Source organism: Colias philodice, chromosome 10, assembly GCF_061535455.1.
Source record: "Colias philodice isolate Cphi_HAF_F1 chromosome 10, ilColPhil1 Martin Lab GWU primary, whole genome shotgun sequence".
Taxonomy (NCBI): Eukaryota; Metazoa; Arthropoda; class Insecta; order Lepidoptera; family Pieridae; genus Colias; species Colias philodice.
In genome coordinates this window covers 11453152-11470625 of record NC_143095.1, presented here as the reverse complement: position 1 = coordinate 11470625, position 17474 = coordinate 11453152, and the positions used below count along the sequence as shown (strand labels likewise).

Below are 17474 nucleotides of genomic sequence, written 5' to 3'. Positions count from 1 at the left end.
GTTTTGGAGCTACTTTTTTCTACAACAGCCATTCTTCGCCAATAATGATTGGTTCCAAACGAAAAAAATGAAAGTCAAAATCATCTCGCACAGGTGAGTCGTCACAAATGCTACAAAATATAAATTAGATTACGCTAAAGTTGTCTTGTGACGTATGAGATTTCAGATTAGTATACGTTTATAATTAATTAACAGCTAGAACAGCCGCGATCACATGGGAGTCGCGAACGTAACTTATTATCTTGTTAACTATCCATATTATAGTGCCTAGCTGTGAACAATTATTAAAGTTATCGACGTCAAAACAATTACTGAGACATGTCTTGATGAATGGTTTGGGTGATTAAGGTTTACTAACTAACCTCGTCGAAGAAAACTTGCGTCTTTCTGAGTATATGCTTGAGTTCAGTGAGCTCGAGGTAGTTTCTCTTCAATGCTTCGGCGTTCTGGTTCACTTCGCGGAGTTCGTTTTCCAATTTCTCGAAGGTGGCCTAGGAAAAAATGTACGTGTAACCCACAAAGTTAAGAACTTGGAGATATTTTGAAGAAATTAACATGCCTTTTTTTTTAATATAGATAAATAGAATATTTTCAACCTTCGGGAAAAAATATAGAAAAAAAATTTTGATGGCATTAATTTCGTTATAATTTATCAATACTATTTCGGATAAAGATTGGCTATTAAAAAATCGTTAATACTTTCCATACTTACATGATATGTGAAATGTTCGGTATTTTCGTATAATTCATGCAAGGCTCAAGTATGCAACAATGTGTGTCAGGAATAAGGTCGCAGGATAAGATGCATGCCAAAATTTGAGAATAACTTAACAATTTAATTTTCATTGCATGATTATTCTTATATTTGATGTGGAAGATTCTTACCACTTATTATAATTTTTGCAATATTCTATCGAAATTATTTTTACTCTTTCTTACTGCATTTTTTCATTTATAACCTACATACCAATAACATTTTGGTACCGGTTACCTTTCCTTCTAGTTTTTAAATTGCAACATTTACAATTTTGCCAAATTTATGACGTGCTTGGGCCAAATCACAACTACTTCAATCTTAACTTGTTTAAATATCCTCAGTAAGATCAGTTTCCTTACCTCAAGATCAATCATCTCCCTGGGCTGTGGTGCCTCCGGACATTCACCAGGTATCTCCAACATAGGGATGCCATCACGGCGAATCTCCTTCTCGAGGTACCGAAGCTTACGCTCCATCTCATCGCACCTCCGCACCTCATTGACGAATTTACGTTGGAACGCATTGACGTCTGGGTTCAACTGTGGTAGGAAGTTTTTGTTTAGTAATTTGTTGTAATGTTTATACAAAATGTAACAAGAACTTAATATCAGTATCTTTTTGGTATGATAAAGATCAGGAGAACACTTCATTTGGCATTTACAGGAAATATGGCATAAAATTCTTTTGAAAACAAGTCTACAATGTGTGTACTCAAATAGTACTTTGACCGTTGAAATGAATCCAATTTCTAAGCTAGAGACTTAAGATTGAACTTCTAAATATGTATTTACTTTTATATGTAACTAGCGGCTTCGCCCGTGGTACATATTTACGTTTTCTCTGCATAAGAACCATCCTTGGACTTCCACAAACATTAAAAAAAAGAATTATCGAAATCGGTTCAGCCGTTCACACGTGATGCCGTGACAACGCGAAACGGGTTTAATTTTTATATAGGTATATAGACTACTTTCCTCCTACTTATTTTCTATTTTCATGAAAACACTCATTCTAAAATCTAAATATTTTATTTGACTTCAGATGTAAAGATTAGCCATACAATGACAACATATGATAAAATTATATAATTAGCATGTCATAGTAAAGTGATTTCAAGTAGTCAAATGCAAATTAAATGGTCAATTGCCTAAAATCCAAATTGTAAAATTTTAATAACTAGCTTTCCGCCTGCGGACTCACCCGCATTTTCAAAGAAAAACCCGTGGGATCCCATAGAATTTCTGGGATTAAACCTAGCCTATGTTGCTCAGTGAGGATGCAGCTTTCTAATGGTGAAAGAATTTTTGAAATCGGTCCAGTAGTTTATGCGTGAAAACCATACATACATACATAATTACAAACCTTTCCCCTTAAATTATACATATTAGTATAGATGGTATAGATATGGCAATGGGTTTAAATGGAATGCAAAAGAGTAAAGCATAATTGCATTACTTAGTTTTTCAAATATCAGACTACATAATATTATGTAGTAACCCATAATTTGTACATTTTTACCCCTTGTTGCAAAAACAATGAGTGTAATAAGTTTGAGGTGTCTGTGTGTCAGTCTGTAGCCTCATAGCTACAGAAGGGAAGAAGGGATTTTGAATATTTTTTTTGTTTGAAAGTTGCAGTTTGGAGTTTTCATTACAATTTTCATCATGTTTGTGAATGTGATCAGAGATAAATACCACAACAAAATATTGTGTGCAATGAGTGTTTTGTTAATACCTTTTAATTTACTTTTATTCTTTTATTTCCACAGCAAGTATAAGTCTTTATGAAATAATTTAAAAGGAAAAATATGCCGTCATAATAACTAAGAATGGATAAAAAAACATTTTTAACTGTTAATAGTTTGTTTATTTTATGAAAACATTTAAAAATATAATTTTTTCTGGTTTCTCTTTAATTAATTAAAAAAAAGAATTCGTTTTTAATTTATCAATAAAAAAACCATCAATCAATGAGTTATCAATGATTATAAAAACCTTAAAGATTTATGAGTATGATAACAGGTATTTAAAATTAGTAGATTATTGATTAAAAAATTAAATCACATGACATGATTTTGATATTTTACTATAATGTAATAGTCATAACTTAATTAATTTTAACACAATTTTATAAATGAATAACTTTATTAAGTCATTAAAATATTAATTCTGTGCGCAGTTTATGTTTTCATAACATTTTTAAATATAATCACAATCAGTGATGTCTTACATTATTTTGTTTTTTGGTTATGAAATAATAATTTATGATTGTATTGTAACAAGCACAAATAATAATGCATAATTATTGTACAAGTTACATTCAATTCATTAAAATATGTGTGATAGGTAGGTATAGATAGTTAGGTAGAGACGAACAACCGTAATAAAGATATCCAATAAATCAATATTATCAGACCATATCGAATCGAGGGCATTTTTATGAAATCTAATCGGAAAGGAATCAGGTCACCTTTACCTTTCTTTAAATTTTATGTCGAACTATAGACTATACCCGAAGGGGCGTTGTTCAATACTCACATCGCGAAATTGGACAAGTCCTAATTCTCCAAGCTCAGACACGCATGCATATGCCGCTTCACTTTGCAAGAAAAGCTGACATAAAGTCATTTCCTCGCTGCGGAACAACGAACCCATCTTGGTGGATTTCGTTCAACACTGCACTACAAAAAAATATAATTCCACGACGGATCTCCGCCGCATCCGTGTACGAACGGACTTCGACAGCGACGAAACCGGAGTAACGAGGAAATCAATACTAGGAATGAAAATAAAGATTACAATATCTCGTCAGACATGCGCACGCAAAAGCGCAGTCGCGGCAAGTGTTGCTATCGCCATAAAGTAAATTTTAACTAACTTATCTTATGAAATTTACAACAGTCGACAGTTGACAGTACCATCAACCAGTGCACTTTTAAATTTTTACCTTTTCGTTAATAAAATATTAAACATGATGAAAGAAGATTGCGTTAAGATCAATCAAATAATATTTGTATTACTCTATTTAAAACTTGATATGGAAGAAAATTAAATTAAAATTGTTATTTTATTAATCAAACAATATTTCTTTTTGACAATTCTATGATTATAAATGATTTAAGTATCGTTTTGATTTATAATAAGCTCGATTGATTTCATGTTTTATGAAAAAACTTCCCTAAAATTGGGTAATTATTTGTATGCTGATATTAACGTCAAAGTTATCCTTTGTACGCAAATATGTTATCTTATGTAACTTATAAATATATTTTTTCTTAATATATAAAAATAAACACACAACAAAGCCTTATTATAATTGAGATACCATAAATATTTAACATTTAGTTTTTCCTTGCAATCAAATATTTCTTCATAAAATTTCAATTATTTATTTCCAACATTTCTGATAGCGGCAGTACACATGGGGCCAAGGCGTTGGGCCAACGTGTTGGGAAAAAATGAAGGATATCAAGATTCCTGTTCACACATTGGCGTACTGATCATTCTGCATTGGCGCTTCAAAGATGGACGTAGTCCGTAGAAGTTCTTGCAGCCGCGGCAATTTAATTATATACAGTGCGTTTAATTATTACGTACATGTGCATCAATAACAATGAGTGTACTCTGCCGTCTGCGATGATACCATTTTCCAATCTCTATTGTCCTTTTTTTATAACTGTATAAATAAAACATTATTATGTTTAGATTTTTTCAAATGTTTAAAATGTGTACATTTTACACTTAATTTAATTTTAATTACCTATAAAACGAAACTTTAAAGATTATATAATATTATTATATTAAATGATAATATTATTTATGTAATAAAGCACAATTTGATCAAAACCACGCTCATTGTATATTGTTATTTAATTTTTAAGAACAAGTAACTTTTTAATACTATTTTACTCTTTTTATAAATATATTTTTTTTTATCGCATTGTATGAAAGTGAGATAAGAAAAACATCTAGAATAATATAATAAATAGAAAATAAAACATCTGATTTATTGAGATTGGTTTTTATTTTTGTGTAGTTCATGCCGTGGATTCCAAATTATTCCTTCATGTCGATACAATTCTACGAATTGTAAAACCTCATTGCTTGTCCACATCGGCGCCTCGGGCCTCCATCGCTATTGGAACATGGTTAAACGTAAATTTCATTGACGCGCAACGATACTGTCTCCGCTGACGCGTAACAACAAACTGAACAAGACACCAACGTGTGAACGCTGTTTGCGGAGCGCGCCAAGATCCTTTGATGTGTGCACAAAAAACCGACAACATTCGGTTGGCCTGCCAATATTGGCGCCAACTAGGCTAATGAAGCCAACATACCGCCAAGTAGCTCTCTACACGTTGGCCCAACCCGTTGGCCCAACACGTTGGGCCCATGTGTACTGCCACCATAATATATGGTCACACCATGCGCTAAACATCAAATTAAATTAAGAAATTGAGGTTAGAGATCCCGGATGAAAATAAAAATAATTTACCTATTAATTTTAGATCATGAATGAAATAAACTTAAACGGCAAATGATAATTGGTTACCATGGTGTGTTTCTTCAAGATCTATACATTCATATCACACATTTATTTTCTAATTATAGTTAAATATCAAAACCAATTTGTTTTCAGGCGCTTTTAGGAGCTCAACTAGTTATTACCCTTATAATGGTATCAGTGATACAAAAATTGGGTAATTATTCATTTGCAAGATGGTTGCTATGTTCTCAAGGGTTGTACAGATATTTATATCCAGATAATAGCGAGTTAAAGACATTAGCGGGATTGCCGAAAGACAAGCCGAAAGGAAAAAAAGGTAGCAAAAATGAACAGAATGGGAAACCAGAGACTTTTCATGTTCCTAGAAATTTGGATATACATTTAGAAAAAGCTCCTGTGTCACCGTTAGATGTAATTCACTTAAGATTTTATACTGAATATATATGGATAATTGATTTCACACTGTATTCTAGTATAGTTTATATTATGTCTGAGGTAAGTTATACTACATTTAATCTATATTAATATTATTGGTTGTTCGTTTGAACGTAGTCTCAGGAACTACTGGTCCAATTTGAAAAATTATTTAGTTGTTAGATAGCCCATTTAACGAAGAAGGCTATAGGCTATATATCATCACGCTAAGACCAACGGGAGCAGAGCAATGCGGCTGAAACCGCAGAGCACAGCTAGTCAGTGTATATAATTAAGTAATTTTCTTTAATAACTCAGGCCCCGGAATCACAGACACAATAGAAAATCTATTGTGTCGTGGACCGATCGGGCCGTTCGGGGCTCAATGGGTTAAATATTATTGATAACTTTCTAATTAATCCTGTTTCTTTTCCAGATCTACACATCATATTTTCCACTGATAGATGAATTTAATTTAAGTATGGTATGGTGCTTACTGGTGGTGTTATTCTCATTGTATCCTTTGAAAAATATAAAAACTTATTGGAAAAATTCTACTAATACAAGTATAAAATTTATTTAGCAACATGAACATAAAAAAGATTACATAGTATAAATGCTACCAAAACTAACTTCAAGAATTTAATTTTTATGATGTATAAAATGTAATAATTTTTAGTTGGGACAAGTCTTTATTTTTATGATTTCTCATTATATGTATTTAAGTTTAAAACTAGTTATATTGAAACTTAACCTCTTCAAATATAAAATAAGTAACTAATTAATAGTTGCAGTGTTAACAAACATCAATAATTTCTCTCTAACCCACGCACAGTAAGATATTGCTCTCCCTCACGAAGCAGTATTTCACAAGTGACGAGTCAATCGGCGAGAGATCAACATGCATTGTATCGTTCTGTGTGTTCCTACTCATCGCTATGATGGTACTTATCGTTGATGACAGCAACCTGGAGGTTGGAGTTGACCCTGCGTATGATAGCTTTTATGAGAACGCCTCTAAGTTCCTGGAGAATCAAGGTTTGAGTTCTGTGTAAGTATTTTGTGATATATATTGTCTAAGTGAGTAGTGTTTCGAAGATGTATCTTTGAAAAGGCAAGTTTATGCATGTGTGCTTTAAAACTTTATAAGGAGTTGTCTTAAATATAAATAAATTATTATACCAACATTCAATATAAAGTAGAAAAAATGTTTAAATAAACAATTTGTAGCAAATCACATGTCTAGAGATACATTATTATTGATATTTTTGCAATATTTGAAATGAACATTTCCATGTTAATTAGAAATTATCTATTATATATTCTATATTATATATTATATTTATCTGCTCATAGTCCGTTGACTGATCGCAGATGGCAATAATAATAAAAAAAAAAAAAAAAAAAAATTAGAAATTTCCTTTAATTACAGAGGACCAGCATCTAAGTTAATTCTGAAATTATCTCTAGCTGTGTGGGCAGCTATTATCGGTACCTTGTTTACTTTCCCTGGTTTGAGAGTAGCGAGAATGCATTGGGATTCACTTAGGTAAGTGTTATATAGAAATCCATATCAATAAATGGTTTATTTTAGTTTTCAAATTTGCTCAAAATATGTCTTTAACCTAACCTAATTTTATCATTATTTTATCTTTGTGTGAAATATCATACTTATATAGAATTTAGTTCAAAATTAAACTTAAAATAAATGTATTTTATTTATTTGCTTACATGTTTAATTTTGTTATATTTACAGGTACTACGGTGACAATAAGCTAAGAGCGCTTTTGTTAAATTTAAACTTTGCAATGCCGTTTATCCTAGCTCTTATGTGGGTGCGACCGGTGACAAGGAACTATCTTACCGTCAGAGTGTTTAGTGGAATGGAAGCACCTATGTGAGTTGAAATCTATACTAATATTATAAAGCTGAAGAGTTTGTTTGTTTGAAAGTGCTAATCTGAAGAACTACTGGTCCGATTTGAAAAATTATTTCGGTGTTCAATAGCCCATTTATCAAGGAAGGCTATATATCATCACGCTAAGACCAACAGAAGCTGAGCCACGCGGGTGAAACCGCGGAGCGCAGCTAGTTATTAAATATTTATTAATTGTAGAGTTTTGAAAAGTTATTATACTTGTGGTGTTTGAATAAAGATATCCCATATGTATTACCCAGATTCTACAGTAATAAAAATTTGGCCTAAAATGTAATAGATTTAAAATATCAATTCAGTTTTGTTTTGGAATGGATTCAATAAATATTTTCTCTTCATAATATCAGTTTAACACTATAGAATATTGTTTACCAAAAGGGAAAATGTGATAAAATAAAACAACATATATCCCTTTTTCATACATTTATTTCATCAAATTCGTCATAAATTTTCTATACACATTTACACATAGTTTTTCACCAAAAATTCCAGCATGACATCAGACCAATATGACTCGCTGCGTCTCATCCTCATAGTGATGTCCGTGGTGCTCCGCTTGGTGCTGATGCCGCAGCAGATGCAGGTCTACCTGGACATGGCTTACCGGAGACTGGAGGAACAGAAGAAAGAAGCCGGTAGGATAACGAATGTGGAGCTGCAGAAGAAGGTAGGTGGAATTTAAAATCGACAGGGCTCAAAGTTGTCAAAATTGCTTCTAAGTACACAAATATAAAGAAAATCTGTTTATTATATGTATATTATATATAAAGAAAATTAATAACATTATTATTTTTTACATGAGTGATATATTGTAATAAATATTTATATTTTTACAAAACATCGACGTTTTTACTTTTCTGTAACTCAGAAAGAAAAAAAACGGACCCATATAGTGCTTTTCACTTTGTTGTTGAATGTGTTTAATTATTTTCTTCAAATTTCCATTATTTTCTATTACAGCAACATCCCATGAATTTTTACGAAAGAAAAAATCCAGCCAAGCGCGCGCTAGTAAATTCTAAATTTAAATTTCAGATAGCGTCCGTGTTCTACTATCTATGCGTGGTCGCGCTACAGTACATATGTCCCATGCTCATGTGTCTGCACCTCGCACTGATGTACAAGACGCTTGGTGCGTACAGCTGGGCGGGGCTTGATGGCGGGCCGACCGCCGACGGGCCGACCGCTGGCGGGCCGACCGCTGGCGGGCCGACCCCCGACGGGCCGCCCGCGGAGCACTTCCAGCTGGCGTGGGAGAACCTGAAGACGGTGAGCAGCTAACAATACGATCGATTCGCCGCCATTTTGTTACGTCATAGGCGATTCGGCTCCCATTGTGACGTCATACATAATTTAGGGCCGATTTTTCAATGCTTTGATAAAACTTATCCATCCAATAAAGTATTACACGATAATATTAAAATGTCACGTAAACTGTCAAATACGGGCAATTAGAATACGTTTTTAAAATGGTAGTTTTAGACATTATTCGACGAATAAGTTTTATCCAAGCATTGAAAAATCGGCCCTTAAACAAATTAAAAACCTAAATTAAGACGTTATTAGATTTATCGATATCTATCGGTTCGAATAGATCGGATCGATTCAGCGCCATTTTGTGGTATCATATGTTTTTAAATAATTTAATAACTCAAGTAAAGAAATTATTTGATGTCAGGCATAAATTGTTATTGAAATGAAAAAACGATGAAGTAAATCATATACATATTTCTAATGAACAGAAATTATTGTTAGTCTGACGTCTGTTATTATTAAATGAAATGCACAGCACATCGACTCTCACTGATGTCCGAGAGGCAACTTACAACTTTACTTGCAAAATTAATGTGGCATTTTTTTATTGATGAAGAACTAACCTAACACATTTTATTCGAATAATTCAATCAAACAAACTACAGCTTTTTATTATTAGTACAATACAAATTAAATGCCAATAAATGATAAAAAATAATTAACTTTTCATGTTGGTCATTTTTCAGATTTTAACAACAACCGTGTATAGAGGAGTGCTTGGCTTCGGCTGCTGGTGGACCCTCTTTTCTTTCTTCCTAACAACATCATTGGGAGCTCTGTATCAAACATACTTCCGTACTTCAGTCTAAATATATGAATTAGAGCGTATACGCACTATGCGGGTAGCCGCATTGCGGGTAGCCGTCCGGCTGACCGCAAGCACAATTATGTACGTAATATTCATTTCTATGCGCACTGTGCGGTCTGCGGTAGCCGCATCGCAGTGCGCATAGAAATGAATATTACGTACATAATTGTGCTTGCGGTCAGCCGGACGGCTACCCGCAATGCGGCTACCCGCATAGTGCGTATACGCTCTTAGAGAAAAAATTTAGTTACACCCTGTATAACTCAAGAACGGCTGGACCGATTGTGATTGAATTAAATGATTTGATGGATTCGCTGTACTGATTAGTAAAAAAAAATAAAATATAACACAGAAAAAATAAATTGAAATCTTAATATTATGACAAAATATGAAGTGATGTTTTAAGTATTTATTTTCATATTAATAATTTAGATAAGTATGAAATTGGCGATATTTCAATATAGTTCGTTCATCATCTTCTTATATATAAAAATGAATCGCAAAATGTGTTGGTAAGCGCATAACTCGAGAACGGCTGAACCGATTTCGATAATTCTTTTTTTATTATATTCCTTGAAGTACGAGGATGGTTTTTATGTAGAGAAAACGTAAATATGTACCACGGGCGAAGCCGGGGCGGACCGCTAGTTTTGAATAAATAAATAATCGAGCTTTGAGTTATGTGAAAGGAAACTTAAAATATTTAAAAGGAATTAAAATATAATTTCATGTTGTTTTTTTCCAACCCCTACATTATATTATTAAAACCTATAAACGCACAAAGATAGATAGAGTACAATATTGAAAATAGTTTGTTATGTTTGTTACTAACAATATGCTAGTCTTAGTGAATGTCCCAAAATTATTATTACCTTTGTTATTATGTGTTTATTGTGTGAGAATTTTATGTATATCGTTTGAAGCGTTATGAATAGGGTTACCAGTTAATTAAGTCAAATTACAAAACAATACAAAAATATGATACACTTTTTTTGTAACAGTACACTAATCATAATATGTATAACTAAATACATTTTAACAAAGATAAAAAAGATACTGGATAAAAAATGACTGAATGTCCAAAAAATATATAAATTTTTAAGTGTTAAAATTGCATTCTAAATACTGGTAATCTTTTGCTTGATTTGACTGTTTCCCTCCAAATTAGGACATGACTAAAAAGTTTATCTCATAGATGATAAGCCTCTTAGATATAAGAGTATTTATTTGTACTGTGTTGTTTTCAATAAAGCTTTTTTAAGATGTGTAATTTATTTACTAAAATGCCCTTTAACATAGGTACTGACTCAAGTCAAATAATAATATGAAATATCTGTTATTTTTTAAATCTTACTGGAAACTACACTTTTGTAAAAACCAAAATAGGACTACTTTGCTACGACAGAAGAAAAAACGACATGACCGTCTCAAACTATCATATTTTTTTTTAATAAATTTTCGGATTTGGATAATTCAAACTTGAATAGCTGATGAAAATAGATAAGTACTATTTTAGGGACATCGAAAAATGTGCCAGATAGGTAAGTACCTACCATCGAGCATGTACCCCACATGCTCGCTGGTACCTACTACCTACCTACCTAAAAAACAGTTGGTAAGATTTTAAGATAGGAATAGGGTGTTTCATGGTCAAGTCAGTTAGATAATCCTATAAGTAGGCTATAACTCAATAATATATTTATAAAAACCAAAGAAATGGTAATAGTAAATAATTAACCCAATGACTCTAGCTTTTTTATATATATCATAGAATTAACCACAGTTTATTGAAAGAAGTCTGGTTTGAACATTGTACCTAGTAATAATACCTCAATGGGTTTGAAAAAAAAAATTTCAAACATTGAGCTATTATTACTACGATTTCAAAAGCATTTACAGTGTGCATGTACCTACGGGTACTTATATCCAGCCTAAAACCATAGGTAGTACCTACTACCTACTACCTCCTACTACAAAAAGTTAAACGATCACATTTTGGATTTATTGGTTTATCTTTGCGACTTTTTGATCTTTTATTACTAGTACTAAGTACCTAATTACACTTTGAAATTCGTAATACATAAGTACCTAATTTTTTCAATTTTTTTTAATATATTAAATTAAGTATTAAATAAACTAAAATATATTAGGGTGATGCAGTTAAAAGCAGTAGGTACATTAAGTAAGTAATTAATTGGTATAAGTACAAAACAAATGTTGTGCATGTAGAAATTCATGACATTATTGTGTAAAATCTTGTAAAATGAGTCCAAAAATTAATTGACACGCAGGAAAAACAAGGTGACACATCACACATCGGTATTGATTAGAATTTAGATGTACAAAGACTACAGTGAGCATGTGCAATCTAAAATATTCTCGAAAGTCGAAACCACCAATCATTTTTTTAGTCTACACATTACAGAAATTTATTATCTGTTCTCGTAGTGATGTAAAATTTATATCGATACTCACATTCATTACTAATACAAAAATTATTAGCAGGTGATAGACCTAGTTTTAGTTAGGAGGACATTAGTAGGATGTGGTGGTTCTATTGTATAAATCAATTTTCTTAATAGAATAATTACTGTAGTATGTTCAGATAAGAATATAATGTTATATTGATATTTCTAGTAGGATTCGATTGGTGAAATAAGCAATAATTCTAAGCAGAAAAAAAATGCTAACAAAACGAGAAAAAGTTATATTTTGATCACTTTTTTATTTAATATCGGTTTCAACGTTAATGTAATATTATATTATGTTTGTTATAATAATAATATTTAATAATTGCTGTAAATAATAAGTACGTATTTATACTAAAGAAACACACAATTCACTAGTCCCACTTTATTTAGATTTTTATTACAAAAACTACGACCGGTTTGGAAACATCATCGTCAGGTTCTTGTAATAAAAATCTAAATAAAGTGGTAAAAGTGGAACTAGTGAATTGTGTGTTTCTTAATTATAAAATGCAGTCAAACCAAGATGTAACGATACGAAGTATACATTAAATTAGTATTTAATTATGATTGTGTTTCCTGAAATATCTACTGTCTACACTGGCGATAGTCTAGTAAGTGTTAATTAGAAAATTAACAATACCTAAACCTGAACAAATGATCGTACTAAAAGTAATTAATTTAAAATTGGTCTCCAATCCAAATGTGGATTAACGTTTGTATTTCAGACTATGTGAAATTTACATAAGTTTGTTATATATAATATACGTATTTATAATTTATGTTTGTTCAAAAACGTCGATAAACCTAAAAATGTTGTGTGGTTTTATGAAACCTACTCGGCAGCCGCGATACACGCGACATGCGCTACACAGACCAAAAAGTTTGAGACGATGTAATAAAAGTTTCACTTTAATAAATTAGATAAGAAGACATTTTGTAAATAAAAATTAAAAATACAATGTCGATATTTTTTAGTTACGTACATCCCTACAAAGTGACGCAGCCATTTTATCTGCAGGTTGGCTGCATTGCTAGCGCCAAATTTTAGCCAATAGCAAATCGAGGGGGTGACGAACGCGAAAGCTCATTGGTTGATCCGGGGAATATTCCAGAAAATCCTAGTGACGTCGAGTGATTACGCGCGTCCATATAAAATACTTGGTCGATCGTATGCGCCATCTTATTTCGTGAAAAGAGGCCGACAATCGCGCACCTTTGCTAAGTGTTCTACTATTTAAGTCTATTGAAGTGATAATAATTATAAAGCATACACAGTAAGTTGATTTTCTACATCTATTGGTTAATGTTAATTTTGTGGATATATAATTTTTCATAAACTGATGTAATTTCATAGAAATTCCAAAGGGAAAAATTTCCAGCGGAAGATCCTTGAACTCCATAAATGATTAGTGATGAGTCACATTAACTATCGTTAACTTTTCCTGAAAATCTCGTTCATTTCTCGTATTTTACATAAATGCGGTTATTGAAATGACTAAAAATCGATATGGTCCTCCATTTGGCGTGGGTTGTCATTTAATTCCCACGTGTTTGGACTTAACCCATAAAAGGCGTAAATAGTAATGTAGTACTTGCATTTGCATTACGGTAGTGAATAGTTTCAGTTTATTTCACTATTCACATAAACTGGTAGAATTTTCTCGAACGTTATCGATTTGACGTTATGGCCGCTCGGCCGGCAATGCGTATGTCCCACGCTATAACAAACTGATTATTTGCAGATGGCAGCAAAAGCACCAGCCGTAGGTATCGACTTGGGTACCACCTACTCTTGCGTGGGTGTGTTCCAGCATGGAAAGGTGGAAATCATCGCCAACGACCAGGGCAACAGGACAACGCCCTCGTACGTTGCCTTCACAGACACCGAGCGTCTCATCGGCGACTCCGCCAAGCACCAGGTGGCTATGAACCCCAACAACACCATTTTCGGTACGTATTTTACCACGCGGTTAGATAACAAAGGATTTTAAGTCGATGCAAGTTATTTGTTGCACGCTAATTTCATTATTTAGTTGTACTTATGTAAGATGTACAGAATTATGCATTTTGCATGTGTATGACCTTAAGAATTTATTGAGGTTAAAAATTATTTATTGATAGTGTAAATGAATGATGAATGATTATAAAAACAAAGACAGCCTTGAATATTTGTATAAATATGAAACTTGAATCATTTAATTTTAACATTTTGTACTTAGGTCACGATCATTTTTAAATGAATATCGTTGAATTATGCTATCATTATAAAATTAAGAATTTGAAATTCATCCTTAAAATAACGATCAAATAATTAAAATAATCAGAATTTATCTCAAACTTTTATCTTGCTTAAATTCATTGATAAAAATTTTTGATTGATGAGTATCATACACATTTTTGATGGGATTGATAAATAAAACAATTTGATTAACTACTCGACAGATTCTAAAAAATATATTACCATTAGAATGTATTTATTGAGAATATTACTGCTATTTGTTATACTTTTTTAACTTGGGTCAATCCTATTATGAATTAATTTGTTAGTAATATATAAATCAGTCTTTGTTTATTACTCATGCCGAGCCAGGGCAAGAAACTTATAGTTAATAGTTAGAAAACGAAATTTTAATTAAAACTTATGAAATGTTAACCAAGCCTGCAACAAATTTATTATGATGATAACCAATATACTAGACTAGAGTCTCTGAAAATATTGAATGATAAAATTAATCTGAGAAATTATAAAATTTAGTCAAAATTGCTTGAAATGAGCTTTGTTCTACAACAGTTGTTTTCTATTGTTACAGATGCCAAACGTCTTATTGGTCGCAAATTCGAGGATGCTACAGTGCAAGCAGACATGAAGCACTGGCCATTTGATGTCATCAGCGATGGTGGCAAACCAAAGATCAAGGTACAATACAAGGGCGAGGACAAAACATTCTTCCCGGAAGAAGTCAGTTCAATGGTACTTACAAAGATGAAGGAAACAGCTGAGGCATACCTTGGCAAAACAGTGCAGAATGCAGTAATCACGGTTCCAGCGTACTTCAACGACTCACAAAGACAGGCCACGAAAGATGCGGGTACCATCTCTGGCATGAACGTTCTCCGAATCATCAATGAGCCGACTGCTGCTGCGATTGCATACGGTCTAGACAAGAAGGGAGGTGGAGAACGTAACGTTTTAATTTTCGACCTCGGCGGTGGTACTTTCGACGTGTCCATCCTGACCATCGAGGATGGTATCTTCGAAGTCAAGTCTACCGCCGGAGACACTCACTTGGGAGGCGAGGACTTCGACAACCGCATGGTTAACCACTTCGTCCAGGAGTTCAAGAGGAAATACAAGAAGGACCTCACCACCAACAAGAGGGCCCTCCGTAGACTGAGAACTGCCTGCGAAAGGGCGAAGAGAACTCTCTCTTCATCCACACAGGCGAGCATCGAAATCGACTCTCTCTTCGAGGGTATCGATTTCTACACCTCCATCACGAGGGCGCGCTTCGAAGAACTGAACGCTGACCTCTTCAGGTCCACCATGGATCCCGTCGAGAAGTCGCTGCGCGACGCCAAGATGGACAAATCCCAAGTACACGACATCGTACTCGTCGGAGGTTCAACCCGTATCCCAAGAGTGCAGAAGCTCCTTCAAGACTTCTTCAACGGCAAGGAGCTCAACAAATCCATCAACCCTGACGAGGCCGTCGCATACGGAGCTGCCGTTCAGGCTGCTATCCTGCACGGCGACAAGTCCGAGGAAGTTCAGGACCTTCTTCTGTTGGACGTGACTCCCCTCTCGCTCGGTATCGAAACCGCGGGAGGTGTCATGACCACCCTCATCAAACGTAACACGACCATTCCCACCAAGCAAACTCAAACCTTCACCACATACTCCGACAACCAACCCGGAGTGCTCATCCAGGTGTTCGAGGGTGAGCGTGCGATGACCAGGGACAACAACATCCTGGGCAAGTTCGAGCTCACCGGCATTCCCCCCGCGCCGCGAGGCGTTCCTCAGATCGAGGTCACCTTCGACATCGACGCCAACGGCATCTTGAACGTATCCGCTGTCGAGAAGTCGACCAACAAGGAGAACAAGATCACGATCACCAACGACAAGGGCCGCCTGTCGAAGGAGGAGATCGAGCGCATGGTCAACGAGGCCGAGAAGTACAGGAACGAGGACGAGAAGCAGAAGGAGACCATCCAGGCGAAGAACGCGCTCGAGTCGTACTGCTTCAACATGAAGTCGACCATGGAGGACGAGAAGCTCAAGGACAAGATCACGGACTCTGACAAGCAGATCATCCTCGACAAGTGCAACGACACCATCAAATGGCTCGACTCTAACCAGCTCGCCGACAAGGAGGAATACGAGCACAAGCAGAAGGAGTTGGAGGGCGTGTGCAACCCGATAATCACGAAGCTGTACCAGGGCGCGGGCGGAGCCCCGGGCGGCATGCCCGGCGGTATGCCCGGCGGCATGCCCGGCTTCCCCGGCGGAGCCCCCGGAGCTGCTGGCGCGGCGCCCGGTGGCGGAGCAGGCCCCACCATCGAAGAGGTTGACTAAACATTCCACTTTTCACAATATAAGATCCTTTCCGATAAGGTGTTACTCCTCCTGATTCAAAATAAATGATGTAACTTATTTTTTTGTTTTCTTTTATACTCTCACAAGATACACAATATGATGAATTATTCTAAATAATGAATGTGTTCTGAAACTTAATACAGTACATATTCTCAATACTATTAATTATGAAAAATCGAAGTACAAAATTTCATCAAATTCTAGAACAACTATTTTAACATGAAGTAATGAAACCATTTACCTATACCTATAAGAACTTCTGCACTGATAAAATAAAATCTGTACCTACTATAATAAATGGTGTACCATACTGAAGCAAGATCAAGGAAGCTTGCTGCAGATGTAGGATAGATAAAAATGTTATGCTTGAGTAGGTCAATGAACCTGTAAATTATTTCACAATTTTTAAACTACCTACCGTAGATTTGTATTACCAATACCAACCCACTTACTACCTACGTAAAAATCTTCCTACTTCCTACGTTTAAAAATTACTAATAGATCGAACACTCAATACCGTCAATACTGTTTTACTACTTATTTCAAATGTAGGGAAATGAAATTAATCAGTACAACTGTGTCTTCAATCTATTACTTAGCCAGGTATTGCATCAATATTTGGAAGTAGGTAGGTAGGTGTATTTCATTCATAAAAATATTTAAAACAT

General features: G+C 34.3%; 3 protein-coding genes and 1 long non-coding RNA gene across 6 annotated transcripts in view; 2 read left to right on the top strand and 2 right to left on the bottom strand.

The window, feature by feature from the left end:
• Vha100-1 (V-type ATPase subunit a family protein Vha100-1) overlaps window positions 1-3611 on the bottom strand; it is a 33287-nt gene extending 29676 nt beyond the window's left edge. For all 3 annotated transcript variants that reach the window (XM_089700278.1, XM_089700276.1, XM_089700277.1), the window contains exons 1-3: window positions 3295-3611; window positions 1117-1296; window positions 363-491 (exon numbers count right to left, since the gene is read on the bottom strand). In XM_089700278.1, coding sequence (XP_089556404.1) covers window positions 363-491; window positions 1117-1296; window positions 3295-3411 — 426 coding nt within the window. In that variant the 5' untranslated portion in view covers window positions 3412-3611. The remainder of the gene's footprint in view (window positions 1-362; window positions 492-1116; window positions 1297-3294) is intronic.
• A 1150-nt stretch (window positions 3612-4761) lies between these two features.
• LOC149485479 (uncharacterized) lies at window positions 4762-5166 on the bottom strand. Its single transcript, XR_016316228.1, has 2 exons — window positions 4978-5166; window positions 4762-4876 (listed from the first exon to the last, which is right to left on the bottom strand). It is a non-coding gene; the product is annotated as an uncharacterized LOC149485479 (long non-coding RNA).
• Window positions 5167-5176: 10 nt separating this feature from the next.
• On the top strand, window positions 5177-11001 carry emei (transmembrane protein 161-like emei). Its single transcript, XM_089700310.1, has 10 exons — window positions 5177-5315; window positions 5399-5761; window positions 6117-6196; window positions 6516-6731; window positions 7113-7229; window positions 7437-7577; window positions 8109-8283; window positions 8652-8885; window positions 9617-9755; window positions 9975-11001. Exons 1-9 carry the CDS (start codon window positions 5313-5315, stop codon window positions 9737-9739), a joined length of 1452 nt encoding a protein of 483 aa, XP_089556436.1. The 5' UTR covers window positions 5177-5312; the 3' UTR covers window positions 9740-9755; window positions 9975-11001.
• A 2321-nt stretch (window positions 11002-13322) lies between these two features.
• Window positions 13323-16863, top strand: LOC149485477 (heat shock 70 kDa protein cognate 4). The gene is made up of 3 exons (XM_089700253.1): window positions 13323-13483; window positions 13952-14159; window positions 15020-16863. The coding sequence occupies exons 2-3, from the start codon at window positions 13952-13954 to the stop codon at window positions 16783-16785; spliced, it is 1974 nt and encodes a 657-aa protein (XP_089556379.1). The 5' UTR covers window positions 13323-13483; the 3' UTR covers window positions 16786-16863.
• The last annotated feature ends 611 nt before the right edge of the window (window positions 16864-17474 follow it).

Excerpts from the sequence above, each read along its gene's own strand:
- LOC149485477 (XM_089700253.1), top strand. The coding sequence starts at position 13,952 with ATGGCAGCAAAAGCACCAGCCGTAGGTATCGACTTGGGTACCACCTAC. Across the intron at positions 14,160-15,019 it reads CCCCAACAACACCATTTTCG|ATGCCAAACGTCTTATTGGT; the intron begins GTACGTATTTTA and ends CTATTGTTACAG.
- emei (XM_089700310.1), top strand. Across the intron at positions 6,197-6,515 it reads CTGGTGGTGTTATTCTCATT|TAAGATATTGCTCTCCCTCA; the intron begins GTATCCTTTGAA and ends ACCCACGCACAG. Across the intron at positions 7,578-8,108 it reads AGTGGAATGGAAGCACCTAT|CATGACATCAGACCAATATG; the intron begins GTGAGTTGAAAT and ends CAAAAATTCCAG.